The sequence below is a fragment of the Hyposmocoma kahamanoa genome, unplaced genomic scaffold, assembly GCF_003589595.1.
Source record: "Hyposmocoma kahamanoa isolate Upper Pololo Valley unplaced genomic scaffold, ASM358959v1 66, whole genome shotgun sequence".
NCBI classification, from domain to species: Eukaryota; Metazoa; Arthropoda; class Insecta; order Lepidoptera; family Cosmopterigidae; genus Hyposmocoma; species Hyposmocoma kahamanoa.
In genome coordinates, this window is record NW_020653854.1 from 18,301,267 (window position 1) to 18,327,882 (window position 26,616).

At 36.0% G+C, this 26,616-nt stretch overlaps 2 protein-coding genes across 2 annotated transcripts; both read right to left on the minus strand.

The window, feature by feature from the left end:
* LOC113231775 lies at positions 1-19,805 on the minus strand. Its single transcript, XM_026466304.1, has 6 exons — positions 19,657-19,805; positions 11,925-11,976; positions 8,010-8,191; positions 5,679-5,771; positions 2,154-2,257; positions 1-942 (listed from the first exon to the last, which is right to left on the minus strand). The coding sequence occupies exons 1-6, from the start codon at positions 19,681-19,683 to the stop codon at positions 777-779; spliced, it is 624 nt and encodes a 207-aa protein (XP_026322089.1). The 5' UTR covers positions 19,684-19,805; the 3' UTR covers positions 1-776.
* A 3,563-nt stretch (positions 19,806-23,368) lies between these two features.
* Positions 23,369-25,505, minus strand: LOC113231971. Its single transcript, XM_026466568.1, has 4 exons — positions 25,403-25,505; positions 25,222-25,308; positions 25,003-25,106; positions 23,369-24,029 (listed from the first exon to the last, which is right to left on the minus strand). The coding sequence occupies exons 1-4, from the start codon at positions 25,487-25,489 to the stop codon at positions 23,831-23,833; spliced, it is 477 nt and encodes a 158-aa protein (XP_026322353.1). The 5' UTR covers positions 25,490-25,505; the 3' UTR covers positions 23,369-23,830.
* Between the last annotated feature and the right edge of the window lie 1,111 nt (positions 25,506-26,616).

Genomic DNA, 26,616 nt, shown 5'->3' on the forward strand with positions numbered 1-26,616 from the left:
TTGTTTTCTCTGTACCTACTCGTTAAGCTAGTTTGATATGTCCCATAGTCATTTAAAAATAAGGTAGTTTTAGTATTTTCGTAACTGTAGTCCATAATAGAGTTGTTTGCATTAATATTAGACATAACTGGTTGATGACTTTATTATCTTAGCAGTGACCATGGGACCTATAAAGAGGTTTGTTGAGGAAAAAACTTATACATATGAGTGATGCTAATGCAATCCGGAAAAAATATTAAAGCAATCGCGAAAACGTGAGAACTCTATAATTGTTGTTCTTGTCTATTTTTTCTATGAATAAATTTCATTCCTGGAATAAATTTTAAGCAAACTTTCATATTCTTCAGAGAGTGTAATCTCAGTGATCGTCTCGTTGCTCAAGATAATAATTATTATATAAATAAGGGATAAGTTTTTTTAATGTAAAACAGACGAACGCTTGGCCACAGTCATAAATGATCAAAGAGCGATTCCACACGGGCGCTGCCGGTGCGTTGTGTCGTCGCAGCGCTATGATTTCAATCACGGAAGAAAATTCAATGCACTGAGTGCCATGCGGTGTCGCAAGGTAACGCCGCTTACTTACGCACCGCAGCACCCTTCCCCGCTTCGTTTCTGACCTTTTGTCCGATACGCATGCGTTCAACGCACCATGTGACACGTATTTGTAATTTATATGTAACCGCACAGGCGTCGCAACGCCAACGCAACGCATTGTGTGACATCGCTCGTAAGCGCCGATGTGACCGACAACACACGCAAATGGTACACGTGTATTATATTCTATAATTACAAGAACAACAGACAGGTAGATGAGTTTTGATTTTCTCGGAGCCACCTTTTCCATCCGATACTAGCACCTCCCAAGTGTTGTATTTCTGCTTGCAAAATGTTTCAATGCCTATGTCCGGGAACTCTTTGAAGCATTTTGTATTTCTGCTCCTGAAAATAAGGAAAAATGCGTTTTATTAAATGAAAATCAGGCGTAACCGTCAAAGAAGACAAGACAGTATATTTTCCAATGATAAAGGTAGATTCCAGACCGACTTTCCGAGATGTATTCGTGCCGGTAAGTGACCGCCTTGAGCTACTTGCTCTAGACTTATCATGCAACTTCAACTTTGGGCGATACATTGAGTGCTTGGCAAAAACTGCTGCCAAAAAACTAGGCATACTTTTCAAAGTTAGGCGGTACTTCACACCTGAACAGCTTTTAAATCTGTATAAAGTACCAGCTCGATCGTGTACGGAGTACTGCTGCCATCTTTGGGACGGCTCTGCCCATTACCGGTTAGCTGCCTTGGACTCGGTGGAGCGAAAAGCAAAGAGACTTATTAACAACAATTCTCTTGTGGAGTCGAAGCTACAAAATCTCGACAATCGCAGAAAAGTAGTTTGCTTGTCGGTTTTCTATCGAATACATTTCGCGGAGTGTGCGCAGGAAATTTTCAATTTAGTTCCACCCTCACCATTCTTCCTTCGGTTGACTAGGAGGTCCGGAACACTCCATCCTTATATCGTTTATGTACCATCAATTCGCACTAAGCGCTTTGCTTTCTCCTTTCTGATGCGTGGGGCAAAGGAATGGAATACTCTACCGGCATCTGTGTTTCTCGAAACGTACAATTTGGGGCTATTCAAAGCTACAGTGAATAGGCATTTTTTAAGCAAACGCGTTCCATCGTCGGTCACATCGTCGCTTAACATCAGGTGAGATTGTGGCCAAGCGTGTGTCTATTATATATTACAAAAAAAAACCGACACGGTCAATTTAATATAAAAAGTCGACTCTCAGCTGCCGCCCCAAATGTAATGACTATTTTTACGAATTGAGTAGCAGTAGAGCTATGAAGCTCTATTGCTACTCAATTCGTGAAAGAGTTCGTCCAGGGAAGTAATGCTACCTTGCCTATTTCTACCGACAAGTAGTAATGTGACCGTTACAGCGTTCCATTATTGAAGGGGTAAGGGTGCTGGTGAAATTACAGGCACATGAGACTTGTCAACTTATACCTTAGCAGTGCCCCTTAGACCTTTGACATTTAAAACTCTGAGTGGCACTGCAACTGTCACAAATATGCGTGTCGCTTAACACCAGGCACTCAAATTGTTAGCCCCGTCGCTTGATATTTCAAGAAAAACGACATACTCACTTGCATTCTTCAAGGCGCACTCTTTGCACGAAGTCATGTTTTGGTGCTTGTATGACAGTTCTAATGTCTCCACGAACGCTGCGAACCTTATACAAGGGTTCGTACTGAAACGATTTTGTTAAAAGGTTTTAAGTAATACGTTTTAAAATGGAAGTAAATTACTCAGTTGTGCCACGATTCAAGTGAAGGTTAAATCGTGCAAAATAACAGTGCTTGTGTTGAATATTTTTTTCAGGTAGTTATTTTTACCGCACCCCCTCCACACAAAATTAATACAATACACAAGACAAACGCAACTACAATCACGAACACCACTACCATCTACCAATAATTTACTCGACATGTGTTTCGCCTCTCTATGCAGTATCCTTAGGAGTTGTTCATTGTTCGACACACGGCTGAAGAAGCAAGTAATTAAACTTTAAGTTTTATAAACATTTCCGCAAAGTAACGTCTGAATCTATAAATTAATAAAAATCCGTTATGTTAGTGTCGGCTGCAGCATTTCAAGGCAGATGGGTCAAGAATACTACTTCATTTAAGACTAGTAATGCAACAGACCTCTGCTTTTGCTTCCGCGAAAGTTCCGCACGCTTTTTCACATCTGTTTCCGTTTCTGCTTCCGCAACATTTATAACGGAATTTTAATCGGAACTTTACAACGTTCGCGACCGTTGTGTCCTTATGAAATCAAAAACAAGGCCTGTTTGAAATTATTTTGTTGAGAACTATAGTATTTGCACTTCCTCTTCTGCATCCGCTTCCGTTTCCGTTTCCGTTTTCCGTTATGACACTTCTGTTGTATCTCTAACCTTGACCTTGTGTGAATGGGATTGGAAATGAAAAGTATTAGAGCGCCTTCAAATTGAACGTTTATGGAAGTGCTGCAGCAGCGCAGCAACTAATTTTCATACAATATTTAGAAGCGCAATTGCAACACCACTGCGTCGTGCGTGTGTGACATGCGCGCGCCACTTTAGCAGTCACAATTATTGAATTAAAACTACTGAAGCGCTACAGCGCTACCGTGCCAGAGTCGTGCTACTGCAGCGCTCTCCTAAAAGCGGGTAATTAGAAGGCGTCCTTAGACAGCAACGAAAGGATTGCATTGTAGTAGATACATTTTAGATACCTACTAATGTTTATCTAACTATTTGGCGTCTAAGTTGTTAATTATACATGTTTACATATGTAGGTGCTACATGTGATGTATTTATGATGTTACTTTAGCCATCACGTAAAATTGTAAACTTCTCCAGTAAAGAATAATTTCGTACCTAAATTATTGCCCACAAGTTCCTTTTTAAATACTCCACGGGACATATCCAACTCGCTGGGCGTATAACTTCAATATATTTTACAAAAATATAATGCAAATAGCTAGTAAACCAGTTTTAGACCTTGAATTCTTGTACTCTTTCCGCACAGTTTTATTATTATTATTATTAGTATTAACTGTGGATAGTAAGCACTTGCCAAACTGTTATGTTTGCTTTAAACGTTCGATGCATCGTTAAAGTTTTTATTGGACATGTCCACTTAAATGAGTTTCCACATCATGTCTGATGCGGTTAATCCACCATATGCTTGATTTAGTCACTCTTTTTGCAAATGATGACTTTCTTGATTATTTAACAACAATTACATATTGATTGTAATGAATGTTATAATGTTTTACTAGCATAATTATTTTTGTGAAATTACTCCACTGTTTTGTTAAAATTATTAATACAAAGATGGAACATAAAGAAAAATTCCTTCGATCTGACGGAGCCCAATTCTGCTAATTTTAAATCATCTCAGTTGTGCGTTTGGTATTCTGCTAAAGTTATGAGTAGTGGCTTCTCAGTGGCTAGCCATCGAGCTACCATCCAACTGCCATTGCAATTGGATTGTATACTCTTTAACGGCGAGTCGATGATGTAGTCTACTAATATTATATATTCGCCATCCCCGGCGAACAAAATGATAATCGCAACAAAGTAATATTTTAGGAAAAATAAAAAACATGTTTTCATTGATAAGTTCTTAAATGAACTTAGGTAAATTAATAGTTAGCTTTAAGGAAAGTTTTTTGTGCATTCTATATTATAAATGAAACCGCCGGAAGTTAAGCCAAAATGGAGATATTTCAATAATAAATAATTAGTCAAAATCAATCATCATGTTGAATTTATATTGTGGATTATCATTTTATTCCCGTTGTGTCTGAGTCGAAAACAAGTATTGCAACGTTGACTCATCGTTTTATTCTACGGGTTGCAATAGAACAAGTGGCGAAGATAATAATTACATATCATCTTATTCTCGTAAGCATCGTAAAATATTTTTTGGAAATGTCTTATTCTGATGTTACAATGAAACCTTGATATTATAATCAACTTCTGTTTTATTTTGATTTATTATACGAACAGCCTGAATAGTTTGAAACGGGAGTAAAATATTATAACTGCGTGAAAGTGCACAGGAATAAGGTGTGCATGGGTAGAAAATTTAAATAATATTGTAATATTTTGTTATTCCGTAAGTAACTGCTTAAAAATCACGAAAAAAATTGAAAAGATTTATTGGTACCCAAAGATCTTAAATATAAATAAATATATAACACTTAGGGTCGTATTCCAGAACTCTACTCAGTGCTCAACTCAATATGATTTCAAGCACTGGAAACACGACCCTAATGGCAGGGACTTGAGTATGATTTCGAGTGCTTTAAACCATACTCAAATCCTGACTTGAGCATTGAGTAGAGTTCTAGAATACGACCCTAAAACTGTGATAATGGCAGTTATCTTTTTGTTCTCCGGGGATGGCGATATATTTAATTTGAAGATTAAGTTTCTCTTTAAGCGAGATAAAAATGAAGCATTGGAATTTCCGTGATAGTTTTAGGAATTTCATCGATCTTTAGTTATAGAATGAATGAACGCCATCAGTGCCATTCCACTGATTCTCAACTGCCATTGCAAATGCATTATAGCAGAATAGCAAATATTATCATAATGGCAACATAATCTCAATGGAGTCTCAATGGAATTACAATGTGGCCACCAATTTTTCGAAATATTTAGGAAAATTCCGACAAATAAGTCTTACTTAATACATGTAGTTAGATTTATTTAGATTTGTATTTCAAACGTACTGTTTATTTATAGACATTCCTCCGGGATCCTAAAACTATCGCATCGACTCTTCGTGTAGTTCTTAGTGTAAGTTTTAACTTTCTGACTCGACTTTCATGTCATAATTGGAAAGAAAAATGTTATCTTAAGGTAGTCTCCACTTTCTGTCTCTGTTCCTCGAAGTTTAGGTAAAAAATTCTACCTTTTACGATCACTGGTAATAACGGAGCTACGGAACGAGTCAGTATTAATTTCTCTGCGCGTTTGTTACAGATCTTTGTTTTTGGTTTTAAAGGCTTTTTTTAACCGTAGCGCCAGTTGTTAGAAATAAATGAAAGATTTTCTTCGCTCAATCAGATGGTTAGTTACTTCGTTTGCTAAAGTATGGAATAATTTTATTTACCGTGACAGTGGTGTCGCAGTCATCTACTTCGCTGGGATCGCCTTGCCGATCCGGTGTGTCATCTGCTAATAAAGTCGGTTGAGGTATTGGTTTCTGGAAATATAATGATAATGACTTTGATAGTCATTGATAGTAGCAGTAACAGTACAGCCACAGAACAAAAAGTAACGAGAATAGACACTCTCCACCCCTCCCTAGCTTTAGATACAGCACCACACCCCGCACATTGACTGAACGACAACAAGGCTGTCGGCGAGCCGTTTTCGCGCTAGAGTGGCTGTTATATTTGAATATAGTTTTCATTTATTCATTACGAAACTTGTACGTTAGTATATAACATGAGTTATGAAATATGTATACGGCTGTTTATCGTCATCTAATGTTAAACGGGATAAAGAAAGGAGCGGCTTTCGTTTTCCGAAGGATGAAACGAGATAAGTAAAAAAAAACTTATGTCTGAGACTCATTCAGTTATTGTTTCCTTCATTTATTTAATGCAAAGTAATATATAATACAAATTTATTATATCAATTTATTGAGATGTAATACAGTAGACAAGGGTTCTCGATTTGTATTGATTTTCAATTTGTATTGCCGATAAATATGTATGTGTGAATATAATTAATAACTAAGTTATGATAAAGTTCGACACGCAATTTCAAATACCTTGACTACCTTATTTAAAAGTACCTGTCCAAAATATAGCATTTTAGGAGCTTTTAACTTTTTTTTAAAATAAACTTTCAGGATTATTCTAGTTAGTAAATTAATGAAAAATATAATATTATATTGATACAAATTCTTAATGAACATGTGTAATTATTAGGATTCTATTAATAGAATTATAGATAACAGATTCGCGTTAGAATTTTCTATCTTACCGCTCTGACCACACACGATAAAGTGATTGGTAACCCTACCACTTCACGCACACATTTGCGCGTGTGCAGATAGAGCCTTGCTGTACGTAATAGTAGTAGGTAAATAACTTTCGATTGTTATATGGAGTGTCCGGGTTGTGGTAGAGCTTCTAGTAACAGTAGCTCCTTGTGAAAAAGGTCGTCCAGGGAAGTACTCGCCAAGCAGAAATAGGTAAATGTAAACTTACAGGCACATTGGACTTAAAAAGGAAATAATTGATTCTATTCTATTTTATTCTTATTAAATAAATAAGCATCTCTGTACTTTACCTTTGTTAAATTATAATACTTATAGAAATTTAAGAAAATATCATGAGTTAAAAAATATCGTCAGATACTTCGTATGACGATGATGGAAAAGGTTGACACAATGTTTATAGTGCCTAATTTATATAGTCCCAAATTCGGAAGCACCTGTGGTACGCACGGACGAACGGAAATATAAGGTCAAGATCACTTCAAGATCGCTTACTGTCTATGCACTTGAATTCATAAATGTTCATAAATGTGGTCGACCGATTAAAATAATTGCTACTGGGCTACACTTATTCTAGCCGTCTAGTGGATTCAACTGGGGGTTTCTACCTTTTTTAACCAATTAAAAAAAGGAACTGTATGTTTTAACCGACTTCAAAAAAAGGACGATCTCAATTCGACTGTATGTTTGTTTTACGTGTGTTATGCGTTTGTGAACCGATTTTGAAGATTCTTTTTTTGTTGGAAAGAGGGTACCTCAGAAGGGGTCCCATTTAAATTTGAAGAAAATCTTCCACCTCTAAGGGTGGCAAACTAGGGAATGATTTACTTTTGAGATCGGTTTTTTAGTACTCTGTACTGAGATTATTTGTTGTTGTTAACATAACATGTTACTCCGACATTTGTGGACCGATTTCAATTATTCCTTTTTTGTTGGAACGAGGACACCTTAGTTGTGGTTCCATTCAAATTTGGAGAAAATATTTCACCTCCAAGGGAAGCAAATGGGGGGGAAAAAAAGGGGATGATTCCGGTGTATTGGATTTCACCCACTCTCCGCTGACTAATTTTATTAAAATTTGGCGAATAGAAAATAATAATAATAACGCACACACTCAACATAGCCCCGCACTAGGGTAATCCTGGGTCGCGGGTGCTATGAACACACACATAGACAATCACAAATTACACCCAAACTCACGAGAGAAATAAATGTAGGCCATACAAATATTTATCCTGGCCCGGGAATTGAACCTGGGACCTCTGCGTGGCAGTCCGGTATGGCCTCTGTGGCCGAACGGTTGTTCGGCCACGGGGCGGCAGTCAGATATTACGAACACAGCGAAAGCGAACAAGCAAACTTTTGAGATCGGTTTTAAACTTATAATTATTCCGTTCAATGATTAGCTGTATTGGTTGATATAGATATACTTACGTATCCTTTGAACATTTCATTGAACTGTTGTTCTGGGTAGTCCGGGGGTTTAATAGTGCAGTAATTCTTGCCCTTGCACTCTTCAGGCTCGCTGTCACTTTTCGTATTTACATCGTCACTATATCGATTGGTTGGTATTTGTACGGGGCCAGGGTATATGATAGGCGTAGGGTCTTCGTAGCCTGAAACGTGGGGAGTTGTGCCATTTAAGTTATTATTGCTGAAGTAACAATAAAATAGATTAAATTTTTATTGAAAGTCAGAATGTTTCACCACCATGATATTCAATTATTTTTTGTGAAATTCTCCACTAGTTTGTTATAATTATTAATACAAAGATCAGTTAAAACGGGCTAAAAAGTCGTTCAAAACCAAATACAAAAATTCAACAACAAGCACATAGAATAATTTGTGAAGTCCGCTGGTTCGTTCCGTGGCTTAGTTGGCATAGAGTCTGGCACAATTTGCTAGGAGACGTCAGTTTGAATCCGGCCGGATCGAAGGAATTTTTGCTAAGTGTTAGATCTTTGTATTAATACTTATAATACAATAGATATCAACAGTTACTTTCATTGAAATTAGGAAATTCACGACTTTCACTATTGCTGCACATTGAACATGAAACTATTTTTAACCGACTTCAAAAAAGGAGGAGGTTCTCAATTTGACTGTATGTTTTTTTTTTTTGTATGTATGTTATGCGATAACTCCGCCATTTGTGAACCGATTTTGATGATTCTTTTTTTTGGAAAGAGGGTGCCTCAGAAGTGGTCCCATTTAAATTTGAAAAAAATATTCGACCTCTAAGGGTGGTAAACTAAGGGATAAATGACTTGTCGGTTTTTTTTAGTACTCTGCACTGAGGTTAAGTTATTTCGGATATGAATAGCGTATCTTTTTTTTCGAACAAACCAACGTTTCGGACTCTTCATATAGGTCAGTCAGCCGTGACTATAGGACCTGTAAACTAAAAAAACTGAAATCCTCAGTACGCTCTGTCTTGATAATCAAGGATTATTCTTTTTTAAGATTTAACCTCTTCAAGAGCATCGTGAGAAGCGTGATCGTATATTTCTTTACAATATCTTAAATAATAAGAATTGCTATGAATCTATTGTGGTACTAATATCCGATGTCACTCGCTTGTTATAAGTACGTGTGAAACTTACAACGAAAGAAATGTTCGCAGTCGTCATTTAGATATACTTAGTGATAATATCGACTCCTTCAACAGTAAATTAATTAACTGAAATAAATATAATTAACTAAGTTCCTATACTTAGTAGTTCTCAGTGTATTCTATTGCTATTTAATTTAAATTACCTATGTATGTTAAATTATTGAAAATTTTAATTTAGTTTCTTTGTTTTTTTGAGATTGCCGTCAACACTTAAAATTGTTGCCTTTGTAGGACACCCAATCAAATAACAAATAAATATACTGTGAACATAATGTTAAGTGTTGCTAATAAATAAATAAACAGCTCGAAACGTTGGTTGTTCTGAAAAAACAAATATATAGGATTTAGATTAGATAACATCAAGAAATGAATTTTCATAATGCAGAAACCGTACATTGGTCTCTATATAATATATCTCTTGCGTTTATGGCAACTATATATTCAAGTCTATTCTACATATTTAAATGAGATTAACGTTTTACCTTACCTAAATTTTTTTACTCATGTGCAGAACATTACATCCGTGTGACCCGTTGGTCAGAGCTATGTCGGAACCCGTAATAACTAATTATTGTATATGATTTAAATGCGATACAATAGGTTTTTTTATGATATCAAGTGATGGGACAAACAAGTCGTGCGCCTGGTGGTATGCGACACCAATAACAGTAAAGTTGCAGTGCGAATCAAAGCTTTAAGGCGTGAAACACACTGGAAGTGGGTGTGGGTCGGGCGCGTGTCGTCGCGAGCGCGGCCGCCCCGGCCGGTATAATTCCACGTATTCAATGGACACAACACACCACGCGCGGGCGCGAAACGGGCACAGGTCGAGTCAATATGTTTCATGCTTTAATTGCAAAGATCTGAGGTACACTACCACTGCACTCGTCACCCTGAGACATATGGTCTCGTGTGCCGGTGTTTTCATCAGTATCTTAACCCTTTAAAACCGGAAGGCACTAATACTTATATTAGTACTTGGCGAATGTAGTAGACACTAAGGTGACAGTACTATACTGGACAAACATTTTTTCAAGGAGTTTTACTACTTGTAAAGGTAATATGTAGTATAGTCTGTTTTTCTTAAAGTAATAATGTGCTGTGGTAGAGTTTAGGAGATATCTTTGAAGATACTGCTCAGAACATCGTTCTTTACTTTCATGGTTTCATGGTATTGGAATGGAGAGTTAATAGCGTTCATGTTACAAATAATTTCTGGAAATACGTGCTATAGGTATTTTTGCAACTAAAAGCTGAGAGAATAACTGATTAACATTTAAACGAGAAACAAAAATCCATTAGCAGCAAGTATGACTAATCTAAACTTGTTTATATTTATGACAAAATTGAGTTTTGATCCGCCAACACACAGTAGTTGGAGGAGCAATTGGACTAAGCTCCTCCGAAGACAGCTATATTCAATTTTTTTCTTTCAGGTCAGCCTCATGTGTAATACCAAATGGGTCGCAAACTTTTTTTTAGGTCATCATTTAAAATTAGATAGTGTGTACCTGGTTTTACCTTTAGTAGCAGTAGAGCTCCTTGTGAAAGAGTTCGTCCAGGAAAGTACTGCCACCTTACCTATTTCTGCCGCCAAACAGTAATGTCAGCATTACTGTGAAAATACAGGCACATGGGACTTGTCAAATTATGTCTCATGGTGACGGGCGCAGTGGCAGTGCCCCTCAGATCTTTGCGACTTATAGCTCTGAGTGGCACTGCAACTGTTATGGATAGGCGTGTAACTCACCATCAGGCGCACGACTTGTTCATCCCGTCACTTGATATCATAAAAAAATGCAGGCAGGGAACTTCGTAGCCGCTTCGTCATATTTAATTAGTTCAATTACTAATCTTTTATGATGAAACTTCACGTTTTAGAATCAGGATAGAATGTTATTTCATGAAAGAATGTGGATATGGTTGTTGATTTTTGCTCTTAATATCAGCAGGCGCTGATGTGGATGCTGATTTTATCTAATTAAACAAAATCGTGAAAAAGGTACATGAGCCTTATTGAACCTAAATGAAAAAGCGTTTTTAATGACATTGTGACATTTATTAACAAAAACATCAATCTGCATAAAATTGATCAGTTTGCCTAGCTTAATCATGTACTGGAATTTTCTTAAAGATAAGAACGACAGCTGAGCTGCTTTTTGGCTTGCAACCTGTTTCTGGATGGTTTGTAAATTAATGTCAAGACGGGAATATCCGCAAGTAGCATCGATGAATGCGCAGGCTGATGCCGATGCGAATATAACCCTGTTCAGTACATATTATTGAGTTGATAACAAAATATTGCGGCCTTACTTCAGGTGATAATACTTAGTTAGAAAACACAGCACAAAAAAATTGGTAAGTGAAATGTTGATTCCCCTTACAAATATTTAAAAACCAAACAAACCGCAACCAGAATTCCTTTTATATAAAAATTGTTTGTTATTGCACAGTATGGTTTTGTTGCTATATGTACCAGTGGCGACGCGTCCATATAACTCGATTTTCACTGGCTTAATATTTTCCACGTACATCAAATACTACATTTTGTGCTAAGTTTTAAGTGTAGAATAAGTTAACCAGTGAAATGAAGTGTACCCTTGTGTGCTAGTAAGTTGGGTTGAAATGTCGCTAAGGCGCCACTTTTTGTATAGGTAGGTGTTTTTTGCTTAGTTCCGGCTTTACTAACGACAATTTTCACGCCTCGCCACTGGTATGTGCATAAGTATACTCACTTCTCTTAGTATGGGAAGCTGTCTGTGCCAAGTGCATACACTGGACCGTGACCTGTAACCCGATGACATTCACAACTTAGATAAACTTGATATATGGAACATGCTATAGTCATACTCACTCTACTGTACGTCAACATACGATAGTCTCACAAGACGTACGATATGTGCGTGGGCAGAAATATTTTATTATTCATGACAGTGTGTCTCCACCAACAAACTGCCCCGCAATTTCATAAAACAAGTGCCTTTGAGGGTAGCAGAACAGTCTGCCTCGTCCACTTAACAGTAAATCTCAATATCTGAGACGTGAAAAATCTGTTGATGGAACACCAGCGTCTGCTCTAATGCCGGAAGTCCGTAACTCTTGTCTTCTCACTTATTTACACATACATTACGTAACATTTTTGCATTTGAATAAAATACAGACTAATTGCGATATTGAGCAGAAATTGATTGCAGGTGCAGTACACATGTTACATTTAAGAATGGAATCGATCTCGATCATATGACGGCTGAAAGCACGTACTCGTACGCACAGCTGTGTGGACACCTCGCCTCCAAAAATCTAGGCTCGCTTTGAAATAACTCGCCTTAACTAATGTCAAGTAACCTATTTTAATTTATTATTAGGGCGCGTTCAAATTAGCCGCTGTTAGCCGCGCTGCAGCTGCGCGGCGGCCGCGCGACAGTCGCGTTGCAGCCACGCTCGGTTGCATCACGGTTAGTGAGGTGTACATGTTAATATCTAATAACTGATAACTGCCTCCGTGGCCGAACGGTTACCATACCGGACTGCCACGCAGAGGTCCCCGGGTTCGATTCCCGGGCCGGGAGAAATATTTGTATGGCCTACATTTATTTCTCTCGTGAGTTTGGGTGTAATTTGTGGTTGTCTATGTGTGTGTCCATGGCACCCGCGACACAGGGTTTCCCTAGTGCGGGGCTATGTTGAGTGTGTGCGTTATTTATATTTATATTTATTTAATTTTTCAAATTCACCACGATGGCCGAAAATCGAGTTGAAGAATTTATAGAGAATGCAGAACAACACCTCGCAATATGGGATATCAGTTCCGCCAGTTAGTTTTAATCGACTGGAAAAAAGGCATGGGAAAATTTATATTATAAAATAAATGCTTAATTAATATAAATACAGGTCAAATCATTGTTTGTCTCTTAAATTTTATTTTGTTTAAGTAGGAACTGTTACACAGTCCATTACACATTTTTTGTACACATTATGCGTCGAGTAACTCTAACCCCTGAGACACAGGTTACCGCCTAGTTCAGGGGTGGAATGTATCGCCATCTATTTTAGACACAGTTGCACAAAACCTGTTTAATTTTAATGTATGCCATATAACATGTTCTATTTTTATGTACAATAAATTATTATTATTATTGCTATTATTATTAATGTGGCATTAATTTCTAAACCCAAGATGGTTGCCAAGAATTTTCAAAAATTTATTTTTGGTAATCCTTATGGAAATGGCATTTATATCAGAATACATGATGGCTGACACCACTTTTCGCATTTCTAAATGCAAGATGGCGGGCACGATTTCTCAAATAATGGCAAGCTGGGTATCGTTTTCGAGATATATGGTTTTTCGATGTTGGATGTCCATATTGCGTTTTTTTGAAAAATCGTGTCCGCCACCTTGGATTTACAAATAAGTGCTATTATTCCTAACGAGCACCCCGAATATGGCACTCACTTCTAAAGCCAAGATGGCGGGCACGATTTTTCGAATAATGGCAAGTTGGGTATCTTTTTCGTGGTATGGAGGGGCGCTCATGACGAATAATAGCACCATTATTCGAAAAATCGTAAACGCTATCTTGGAATTACAAATAAGTGCTGTATTCGTAATGAGCACCCCCAAATACTTCGAAAACGATGCCTAACTTGCCATTATGCGTAAAATCGTGCCCACCTCCCGCCCTCTTGAATTTAGAAATGAGTGCCATATTCGTATTGATCATCCCCAAATACCGCGACAAAGATACCCATATTACATTTTTTGAAAAATTGTGTCCGCCACCTTGGATTTTGAAGTGCTATATTCGGAACGAGCCTCCCCATATATCTCGAAAACGATATCCAACTTGCCATTATTCGAAAAATCATGTCCGCCGTCTTGGATTTAGAAATGAGTGCCATATTTGTAATGAGCATCCTCAAATACCTTGAAAAGGATACCCATATTGCATTTTTTTGATAAATCTAGTCAGCCATCTTGGATTTACAAATAAGTGCTATATTCGTAATTAGCACCCTTAGATATGTCGAAAACGATACCCGCTTGCCATTATTTGAGAAATCGTGTCCGCCATCTTGCATTTAGAAATACGAATAGTCGTGTCAGCCATCATGTATTCAGATTTTAAATGCCATTTCCTTAAGGATTACCAAAAATAAATTTTTGAAAATTCTTTGCAACCATCTTGGATATAGAAATTAATGCCACATTCTCAATGAGCACTCCCAAACAACTCGAAACGTCTATAATTCTCGTTGTTCATCGACAATGTCGTAGGCACCTTTAGAATCCGTTCGTTGCCTTCATTTTGTTAAAATAATCAAAATGAATACTACCATTAAACAGTTACAAAACTCGATTTACGAAAAATATTTGTAAACAGTTTTCGCCTTGTTTAAGGGTTTTTTTGGGATTTTTACGTTTGTTTAACACTATTCTTCACACTTGTATTCAGAACCAAAAGGTATATAGTTAGGGGGGTCAGAGTTCTTGGGGCACACACTTCACGTATAGAAATTAAAAATTACTCACAACCTGCTATGTTTTTTTCATTTGTAGTTTTACTTTCAAAATTGTCAATAAATTTTAGACATAAATTTTCCCATGCCTTTATTTTCAGTCGATTAGAATAACTGGCGGAACTGATACCTCATATTGCAAGGTGTTGTTCTGCATTTTTTGTATTTATAAATTCTTCAACTCGATTTTCGTCCATCGTAGTTAATTTGAAAAATTAACATGTACACCTCACTAACCGCGATGCAACCGGGCGTGGCTGCAGCGCGACTGTCGCGCGGCCGCCGCGCGAATGCAGCGCTTCCAGAAATTGTATGAAAGGTGACAATCGCGCGATCGTCGCGCGGCCGTCGCGTGACTGCAGCGCTGCTGCAGCGCGGCTAACAGCGGCTAATTTGAACGCGCCCTAAGGACCACGAATTGGTTCGAAACATATCGAGCAAAAATTCGACTTAAATACGTGAGTTATCCGTTATTTTAGTTAACACGATTACAATTTTTAAATTTTCAATTTTTTCTTATTCACATAATAAAGAAAGCAGCAATCAATTTGTTTTTCGAAAACCGCTACATTTGGCGCGATTTTATAATGTCTGAACCTGTTAAGTTATTTTGTTTAATTTAGATTTTTTGTACAAAGAGTGAGTAAGAATTATATTAAGTCGATGTTAAAAGAATTTAATGTAATTGCTACTTTATGTCTGATTCTGATTTATTAAAACATAAACGTTACTAATTAAATTTTTATTCAATTGATATTCAATTATTTTATTGTGAAGTTACTCTACTAGTTTGTTATAATTATTAATACAAAGTGTTCGAAGTGTTCGATCTTTGTATTAATAATTATAAATGTTACTATTTTATATTGTCACTTTTCTAAGTTCCAGTAAAAGTGGCGATGTGTGTAAATACACATAGCATAGTATATATGTAAATACATAGATAGTATGCTACCTGGCACGATTATATTGAGATAATTGCGACATTTTTATTAAAAAAACCAACCTCAGAAGTTTGCGGAATCTATTTACCAAGTTTTATTGATATCGGTTAACGGAAAGTGGGTGAAAACGAATAAACCGGATTTATCCCCTAATGTACCCTTAGATGTGAAATATTTCCTTCAAATAAGAATGGGACGACTACTGAGGTACTACCTTTCCAACAAAAAAGAATCATCGATATTGGTTCACAAATATGTCGAAGTAAACACGTAACATATCCAAAAAAAAAATCGAATTGAGAGATCTTTCTCCTATTTTGAAGTCGGTTAAAAACAATGTGATTCGCATGAACAAGATGTAGTTTAAAGTGATCACATTGCTTGTTTCTTTGTTACATGTTAGATACAATCAGACGTAATGATTGCGGTAACAATTTTAGTAATTGTAGCTGCCATTTTATTTATTGGATCATGTGATTGGTTTAATTGAATATTTTGATAGGTGAATGTGATTAAAGTCAATGTTTTTCAGTATACTAGCTATAAATATCTTCAATGTTAATAGCCGATGATGGAAATGGTCCCCTCTTTGTAACCTCCTAAGGCTCCTTGTAGTACATGAAAATGTGGAGTGATTCATACCCAAGTGTACATTATAAGGAAAACATCGCATTGAAATTTATATGATTGATTGAATATATGACCATATAGTACTTAGAAAAATACAGATTTCGTACAAAACTGAGGCTGTTTACTTGCTTGCGCCTGAAGCACGTTTTTTTTTATAATATCATACAGCCTGTCCATAACAGTCACATTGCCACTCAGAGCCTTCAATCGCAAAGGTCTAAAGGGCACTATCACTCCGCCCATCATCCTGAGACATAAGTTGGCAAGTCCCATGTGCCTGTAATTTCACCAGCACCCTTACCCTTCAAAACCGGACCACAGTAATGCTGACATACTGCTTGGCGGCAGAAATAGGTAAGGTGACAGTACTGCCCTGGATGAACTCTTTCACAAAGGAGCTCTACTGCTACTAAATATACTAAATATGAGTACGTTTAGTACATTTTATTGTATATTGGGCGTTTAATACTTTTCCATCACGGTCTTAATAAGTTGTTGCAAAATACCTACTATTGTATACTGGTACTTTTATTAAGACAAATTAAACCACAGCTATAGCTTAACCATAAGTAAATATAAGACGTGGTAGCCTAATGGTTTGACCAACCGCCTTTCAAGCAGAGAATGTGGATTCGAGTCCAGGGTCACACTTCGTTGCACCTAGTTTCTCGAAATCTATGTGCGAAATATACATATATTTAATATCAAATTTACCATAGCTTTCCGATGAAGAAAAACTTCGTGATGAAACCTGCAGAATGTTCAAAACTCTCGGAAAACTTGTAAAGTCCCCAATCCGCATTCGCTCACCGGCCTAAACCCTCCACTGAGAAGGGACCCGTCCCCAGCAGTGAATGAATGGTATAGTTTAATGTTTAATATTGCGGCGAAACGGCATGGGAGCGAATTTTTGCAAGGATATTGTACATAGCATAATGAACTTAATGGTCAATTGTGTATAAAATCTTCCGCGGAATGCCCGAGCATTCTCGAGCATGCGCAAGAATGGACCATAAAGTGCACTGTGACGATACCGTTACAAAAATTCGCTTCCATTCCGTCCCGCCGCTATACAAATCGAGCCTAACCATAGATTTATTTCAAAATAACATAACGGGATCACGCATTATAAAATCGTCGCCATTTATTATGTATTGTAGTCAAATTTGAAATCCTTGTCCATCATAAGCACCTTGCGATTATCGAAAAACAAGTATATTGCTGGTTTTTAAAATCTGTTATTTATATTACGAAATTAATAAAAAATAAAACGACAATGTGTTTTAATCGTACGCATAGAAAGCAACGGTGTAGCACAAAGCTGAAAAATAAACTTAATTATTAAGAACTTATACATTAATTTACAGTGTCATGGTAAATTGGGGCACAGCTGGGTGAAAATTCATTTAATATAATATCAGTACCGAGTACTAAATAACCGACATCAAAAGTTCGTGGAATTACATCTGTTATCGCGTAACACACGTAAAAAAACATACCGTCGAATTGAGAACTCCTCCTATTTGAACTCTGTAAATAATCGTATTTAATCAAGTCAAATAATCATTGATTCCATGGGTAGTATTTTTACACTTGAAAACGTCATTTATATTACAACGTTTAAATATTCATCTTTCTGATAAGGTTTGCATTAATAAAAATGACTTACTGTGCATATAGCTAAAGGTGTTTTTGCTTATATACATATATGTAAATTATATCAATATGATATTTTTAGCGAATTACCGTCCTACTTGAGCCGTCGTTGGGAATGTAGAGATAGCTAATTTGTATTCAAAATGTATTACGATGTACTCTCAACAGCGCGACGGGCTGTTAAGTTTATATCCAACTATATGCCACTTATGATAAGAACGATTTCTTTCGCTAAAGCCCAAAGAGTGCAGAGTGTAATGCTTCACTAAGTGCTGACTATACTATAAGGAAAAATATTAGTAAAATTGTAATGTAAATCCTTCAGACCGTATTGTAATGTCACCAGAGTAAATATAATACAAAAAAGGTACTTTGATAAATAGTTATTATCTCGGGTTACATCCCTTACTTGGCGTACTCATATAACACGTACAAACCAACGCACACTTTGCAACAAATTGGGGACGAAGCGCCCGCTGGCGGTGGTGGTCCCGTCAAATTCAAGACGCGTTGATGCTTATTTTGTTAATACGATTGCAATACGATGTAATTAGAAAAGAATTGAGGTGCATATTTCTACAAGCTAATGATGTCCATCGAAAAAGCAAATCGTATAAACCCAAGACTTTGTCATATTAATAATGCGTTAGTAATATACGTTGAGTGGTATATCATTGTTTTCTTATTTTGTTTATATATAAGGTAACCGTTGGCTTTATAATCTTCCCAAAAAACATGAATGTATATGATGTTTTTCAAGTTACGGATTAAGTGGCAAATAAAAACCGATTTGTGACGTGAATCACTCTTATATTTGCTAATTTCATTGTTGTAGTCGCAAATAAACTAACAAAAAAAGAAATTGTTTATACCGAGTTAACTTTATGCTGGATTTTACACCTCAGGCCGTCTTATTGTAAGTGTCATAGAGTTGAATTTAAATCGTAATTGTAAAAGACTGCTGTTGTCCGTACTTTTTTGAAGTACAAGCTTAAAAAGAATAATTTTTATATGTTTGTGTGCAGGAGACCTTGTATTAAACAACGTTTATAAAGTATCTAAAGACCTGTTTATTTACTTGGACAGGTTTTGTGATCGATGCTTATTAGACCTTTTTTTAACACGCTACAGGATGTGTAAAAGATGTCTTTTTTCGTCACGTCTAGAATTTAAACTATATTAAGATAGTTTAGAATTTAAACTATCTTCATATAGTTTAAATTCTAGGTACATCATAGATATAACCTATGTAGATAAGACAACTCTCTCTGTCTACTTGCAGAGAGGCTTCTTGCGATGTATATTTTTAGAACATTGATTTCTACGAACTCTACTTCTATGATAGTATACGTATAGTATAATACGTACTGCGTTGCGATGACAACGTGATAATTTTACTGTAATTTATATTAGCATGTGTCAGTACATGATTCGTCCAAACGGATTATGTATCTCTTATTGTTTAGAATTCATAATATTTACAGGAATTCATGTTTCAAGGCAAGATTGGTCTATTAAAATTTCATATTAAGAGAATAAGTGTTTGCACTAGTAATGTTACATATCTTAGAACATATTTATGTTCACAGTTACTGTTTATAGACCCAGTCGATGATTGATTGAAATAAGTTAACATCTTGTTTCTAAATTAGTTTTTTCTCAACTAACTCAGTTTTTTTTAAATATTAGTAGAATAATAAATACCAGTCATACTTACAAGGAAAATAAAAACTGTAGCCGACATTTTAGGCGTAAGTTACAGTATAGTGGACAGTAAGTAGAATAAAACTTTAACGCTTTTCACAGTATAACAGATTCTCTCAGGACAACTTTTGCTTATAAGACCGGACGTGCAATCGGTCTAAACTCTGATCACAGACTACGTATATAACGAAACTGCTCAATGGTACGACAAGTTCATAGTAAACGTAGACATCCACTTGGCGACATCATACTCTTTATGTGGCCGTGAAATGAAGTTTGGTTCGTATAGAAGGTGCCTTTGAAATAGACTTAAAATTTGCTAAACGTTTAATTTTTAGAATTAAACTTCACATAACTGTAAAATTTTATTTTAATAATAATATTTCCTTTTTCGGAGATTTACTGGGTCCAGTTTTGCTTATTTCTACTAAGAAAATTTCTTGGCAAAATTCAATAAGTCTAATAAACTTAATAATACTAATAAACTCGCGCTGGCGAATCGGTTGGTTCCATTAATGGCGCTATGCCGCCGAATGTATTTAAACCTAAAAATTTATCATACGCTTAGATTGGTAACCGCTAGTTGTCCAGTTGTATAGATGAGCAAAAATAAGCATTAATCAATTCATTTAACTATATTAAGACATATTTGTCGCATAACAGTGATTTTGTATTAAAACGAGTCGTTGAGCGTTGTCGCAATTATATTGTACCTCTGCAGTGTAGTGTTCATTCGATACGTTGGTATCGCTTTATACATCTGCGGCTAAAAATAACTAAGTTTCTTAATAAAAGTCATGCGAAATATGAAAGAAAGAATTTTACACAACATTAAAAGATGAATAATTTTATGCATGGTATTCGATCGAACAATTTAATAAACTAGTGGAGTTATGAAATTCATAAAAATAATAGAATATCTTGGTGGTCAAACATCGTGACATTCAATAAACTAAAAAAATACAATCTTTTTTACTTCTGTTTTATGTAATTAAATAAACAACCAATACGATAAATTGTGAAACAATTAGGTCTATCAGATCATGATACTGGACAATTTATTAAGTTCCAAATAAAAACCATAAAAACAGTTGTTTGAAGAAAAAAACAGACTTTGGTTAATGTAATTTAAATAAATTCTTAAACTGTATTTCGGCCCTATCATTCTCAAATGTATTAAAACAAGAAAACTTTAATGATGCCTTTGTTGAATTACATGAATGCCTAGTATTATTTTATAAATTGGATTTCCCAAAAATCGTCGCTAATGTAACCAAAATATCGAATAAGAAAAGACGGATTACGAGAGCACTAAAGAAAGCGTGTGTTGTAAAAAGAACACTATATTTTCGGTACCATATATCATCCAGACATCGAAAACAATATAGAAACACGTGTAAACAATACAAAAAAAAAAAATGAAATGTTGCAACTGCTGATTATAGTAGGCATAGTAGTGCCTTTTTTCGTTACGAGGGCAGTACTTGAGTCACAGAGAATTGGTGTAATAAAAAACTTCTAAAAGAATCGTAGAACAATAAATGTAGATCGTCTTGGAATATTATACAAACCTAAACATCATGTGAAACGAGCTTGGCATTGATGAAATAGATCAAAATGGATAAACGTTCTCACATCTCAAAGATATAGCAGAATTAATATATATTAATAAATAAAGCTTTTAAAAGATAAAGCCTTTAATGATTTCTTTATAAATCGTACAAACGAGATACTTCAATTAATAAATGAAACTGTGACTGCTAACACTAGCTCTGCAAACATGTTTTTTTACCCTACAGATCCTCTAGAAGTATATAATGTCATTAAATTATTAAGAATACTTGTTCGGTGACTAATTACCAACAAACTTATTAAAGCAAATTGCTTAATATATCTCCATAGCACTGAGACATATAATTAACTTGTAATTTAGTCAAAGTACATTTCCAGCAAGATTAAGATATTCTATAGTAATAGTATCTTTATTTAAGAAAGGTAACAGAAGGAATATGACCAACTATAGACCTGTTACACTTGTCCCAATGCTATCCAAAGACATAAAAAAGGTTGTACTTGAAAGACTCAATAGTTTTCTAATTAAATATAATATAATAACAGAAACGCAAAATGGATTCTTAAAAAACAAATCTGCAACTCTAGCCAATTTCAAATTACAAAAAATCTGTAAAGGAAACTATCGACAAAAAATCCCTGTAGTGGCCCTGTTCTTTGATATGAGCAAGATTTTTGACTCTGTTCATCACAAACGACTACTCAACAAATTACGTAGCCAAGGCATAAGGGGAAAGGTCAATGACTGGTTTCGAAGTTTTTTAGTCAATGTACGGAAATTAAGTACTAAATTCATTACAAATAAATGGACGACGGGTCTAATACAAAAACCACGAAAAAATGTCCCAAGTCAACCTATTCGAAATTTAAATTGTAATGTCATCGCAGTATCGCGCTGTCAGTAGAACAAATGAAGACTAAAGCGGAGTTTGTAGCGCTCTGTATACGATTTTAGCGCCTTATAAGTGCGGACACTTTTTAGCGCGGACCCCACGTCCATATAATTGTAAGTCAATGACTAAACTCCATAATAATCGAAAAATTAAATGCCGGTCAGAGTTTAAGAGAATTAACTTGAAGCGGCCGTACCACGAAACTGAATGCATTATACGAAAGTATTACTCGTTCGATATTCATAACCTACTAATGAAGGGCCACTAGTGTATTGCATCAAGTAACAGCCGCAATGTATTTATTTACGAATCATGCGGCATATACTCGTTCGCATATTTGTTTTCTCGAAATCCATTCAAAATGATAATAATTGATTTCAAAATAAATTATGAATATTCTGATTACAAAATTACATAACTGTGGAAGGAAACTTCCCTGCTTATTTATTTTCTCACAGCTGTGGTGTTTCTAATGGCACAATTAGGCGTTGAATAATGATGAATTCGATATATTTCTATAAATTCCTCAAATATTTTCTTATTACTTATTACGCACTGCAGTACGATGCGAACGACGACTACCCTATACCGTAACTAGAAATGAAATGTCGCAACCTGCGCAGGCGACCGTAGTACACACACACATGCAGTTTCACAGCACGGTATCACTCAAAAGAATTGATGTTCCATCTTGCGTCTGTCCCCTGCGCAGGTACACAAAACTGGAGGTCAAACGCGTTATTTTCGAAAGATTTAACCATTCAACGGAACTGGACTGTTCCAACACAGTTCCCGTCTGCCTGCATGTGTACACCTGTACAGGTAGACCTCTCCGGTATACTGTAGCGGAATAAGCGTTTATAGCTTACATTGGGTAAGCAAAATAGGTATACTTGCGACGTCTATTTAGATTATGTCTGTGGTATTGCCTCTACATAGGAAAAGAGAAATAAAATAAATGACAAAACATTTCTTACAAAGAAATAATTTACTGAGTATTAATTGTAAAATCACAATATGTCCAAAATGTTTGTAATACAAAATGTGCATGGTGTTAAGTAAATTAATAAATGAAACTATTGTAATTTTTATATTTAGTTTCCAGTAACATACGCTGACAGCGACAATGCGCAGTTCCCTATATTAACTGCCTCTGTGGCCGAACGGTTACCATGCCGGACTGCCATGCAGAGGTCCCAGGTTCGATTCCCGGGCCGGGAGAAATATTTGTATGGCCTACATTTATTTCTCTTGTGAGTTTGGGTGGAATTTGTGGTTGTCTATGTGTGTGTCCATGGCACCCGCGACACAGGGTTTCCCTAGTGCGGGGCTATGTTGAGTGTGAGCGTTATTATTATTATTATGATTTCCATACTAATTCGCTTTAACGCGGTTAACATTGAGTTCGTTAAAAACCAACATTTAGATTTTCTTGAAATAAGCGGTCTTTCTTCGTCTACCTAACTTTGCTGTTGTCGTTGTAATTCCGTTCTAGTTACTCTGTAGAACTATTTCCTCGACTTTCTAATACGACCCCACATTTACTTTCCTTTTATCTGGACTATGTAATGAATTGTCAGTCTCGTCTGTTCCAGCCCTCGTCATCCTACCAATAGCAATTAGGAGAAGTAACTTGAGTCACTTATATAATACGAGGTATATAATTAAAACATCATAGAAGGGAGACCGCAATTGATGAAGTAAATAAATAATCTAATGTACTCAGTGCTTGCTTCTGTATCGACATGCGCATCCCACAGGTATTTCTTTAGACTTCACATTTTCCAATGAGTTTCCATCGTGACTTAGTACCAGGAACATAAATTCGGTTGTGATGTCTTCGCAATACAACGTGTATTCATTGGTATCGATCTCAGGTTTTGTGAGAAGTGGAACTGTCCTCATTATTTTGCCTGGATATCTAAAGAAAATAAATGTTAATGAAGAAATTAACAGAGTGAAATTATGTATAGATTAATGGGATACAATTCAACAAGATACGATGAGAACAAAACGCGTGTATTGATGAATAGCCATAATCGTAAAGGCAACGTCGTTAAGGCCTCTCCACACTCGCGCGCGATTCACGCTCGAAGCCGCAAACTACCCGCGAAGCATGAGTATATTCTCTGAGAGGCTTTTTAATTTCGGTAGCTGAGAAATGCACTCTCACTTGCACACATTGTGGAAAAAAGGATGGCTAGTGTTTGTGTTCACATTATGTATATCATGAAGTCGTAAGTGGTTACTATTTCTTCACTTTTTCCCCCTGAACTTCGAAAGTGACTAATTCCCGTATAAAAATACATGGCATAACTGTTTGAAATGCTGTTATCATATTGTACGCGAGAAACCTTTTATACCGATATATATCAAGTTTCGTCATTTACGAAGTATATGTTAACTTATTACAATATGTCACACACCGGTCACAACCCGGTCGACGCTACGTAATTTTTGGGAAAACTTTGCTCTCTATCCTTTCGCCAAGTTTGTCTTTCCGCATGTTCACGTGTCTGTATGGCATTACTGGCTCATTTGTATATCATGATATGTATCAGGCAAGGGTCGATAATGAGAAAAAGTGGTGTAAATGGAATTCTCGAAATCATGAACAGCGTAGAGAGCGTTAGCGCCTGCCAGAAATACATGATCAAAATAGTGCAATCGATACAAAGAAAGACGAATTATTACAGGGATTTTGTTATATCTAATTTCTTAATCTTTCCATTTCCTATGATTATTTTAATTACTTACAGGTAAGTTAAATTTCACTAGCGAAGTTTTAATTAACGTATTTCTTCATTTCTCGAACCTTTTGTTAAAAGCCAGTATTAGCTTTGCCATTTCAGGATTAGTAACAATGATTTGTCAACATTTTTTTGAATACTTACTGGCATCTGCCAATTAAATTTTCATTTTTAAATTTGTTATCATCTGTTTGTGCCACGAAACGCGTATTGTCGTGCTCGTCGATTATTTCGTAGATGGTCACGTACTGTAAAATAATTATCAGATTTGTTTTCAAATGTATTTGTAGAGAATAATCTTGACTTTTTTAAATGACAGAGTACTACTTAACTTACTTAAAACTGTAATTAAATTATACTAACTTCATCAATTTGTTTGCAGACTTCTTCGAATTCGGTATGCTCCCCTCTACGTTGTCCTGTGATTTGGTTAGTGGCAATATTCAAAGTCTGAAAAATAAAGAGATACATATACCTAAATTGTTCTTGTAACGTACAGTCTCCGTGAGGTAAAAATATTTTTATAGCATTTTAATGTACGTACGTCATTAAGTAGATTCTTAAATAATTTGCCTGGGTACTTTTCATGTTTGTATTCACAATAGTTTTGTTTTGCACACTCCGCAGGCATAGACAATCCTGAAATATAATTTTCTGTCTATATTAGTACAACAGCAGTAGAGCTCCTTGTGAATGAGTTCGTCCAGAATGTACCGCCACCTTACCTATTTCTGCGCCTAAGCAGTAATGTCATCATTACTGTGTTCCGGTTTTGAAGGGTAAGGGTGCTGGTGAAATTATAGGCACATGGGACTTGTCAACTTACGTCTCAGGGTGACGGGTGCAGTGGCATTGCCCCTCAGATCTTTGCGACTTAAAGCTCTGAGTGCCACTGTAATTGTTATGGACAGCTTACCAACAGGTGCACGACTTGTTCCTCCAGTCACTTGATATTATAAAAAAAAAATAAAAAATTATTACTTTAGTTGACTAGTAATTTTATACTCGCACGCTTGCACGAGAAATCCTTACTTTAATACTTGGAATAAGCGTGAATTTCAGGGAATAGGTAAGACGAACTCACATATTCTTTTGATTCTTTGTTTTGATGAAGAAAATAAAGAATTTAAACATTAATTTCTGACTGTTTTTGCAAAAATATATATTTATTATCTCAGACGTCACAAATAATATGCAACGAGAACAATTAAAGCCGGTCAGCGAAGAAAATTTTAAGGGATCTTTAGAGATCAAACTATAAAATTCCCAATGAGAACGTTGCTTGTACTTATTCGTAAAGCAATGTCAGATTCTCGGTTAATTATCGAACGTATAGGTAGGTACCTAAGTATCTATTATCATTACCTGAATATAGTTTCGGCATAGATTTCCCGCTCAAAAATAACAACATAACCATCTGTAAGTCAAATAAAGGTCAAAGTTATATATTTATATTAAAGTATTCTTTCTTTTGGTAGCAGTAGAGCTTCTTGTGGAAAAATTTGTCCAGAGAAGTACTGCCATCTTACCTATTTCTGCCGCCAAGCAGTAACGTCAACATTACTGTGTTCCGGATTTGAAGGGGAAGGGTGCTGGTGAAATTACAGGCACAAGAGACTTGTCAACTTATGTCTCAGGGTGATGGGCGCAATGGCAGTGCCCCTCAGATCTATGCGATTTAAAGCTCTGAGTGGCACTGCTGCTGTTGTGGACAGGCGTGTAACTTGCCATTAGGCGCACGACTTGTTCGTCCCGTCA

Excerpts from the sequence above, each read along its gene's own strand:
- LOC113231971 (XM_026466568.1), bottom strand. The coding sequence starts at position 25,489 with ATGCCTGCGGAGTGTGCAAAACAAAACTATTGTGAATACAAACATGAA. Across the intron at positions 25,309-25,402 it reads TTAAGAATCTACTTAATGAC|ACTTTGAATATTGCCACTAA; the intron begins GTACGTACATTA and ends TTTATTTTTCAG. Across the intron at positions 25,107-25,221 it reads TCTGCAAACAAATTGATGAA|TACGTGACCATCTACGAAAT; the intron begins GTTAGTATAATT and ends ATTATTTTACAG.
- LOC113231775 (XM_026466304.1), bottom strand. The coding sequence starts at position 19,683 with ATGTCGGCTACAGTTTTTATTTTCCTT. Across the intron at positions 8,192-11,924 it reads AGCTTCCCATACTAAGAGAA|GCTACGAAGACCCTACGCCT; the intron begins GTGAGTATACTT and ends CCCACGTTTCAG. Across the intron at positions 943-2,153 it reads GTGCGCCTTGAAGAATGCAA|GAGCAGAAATACAAAATGCT; the intron begins GTGAGTATGTCG and ends CCTTATTTTCAG.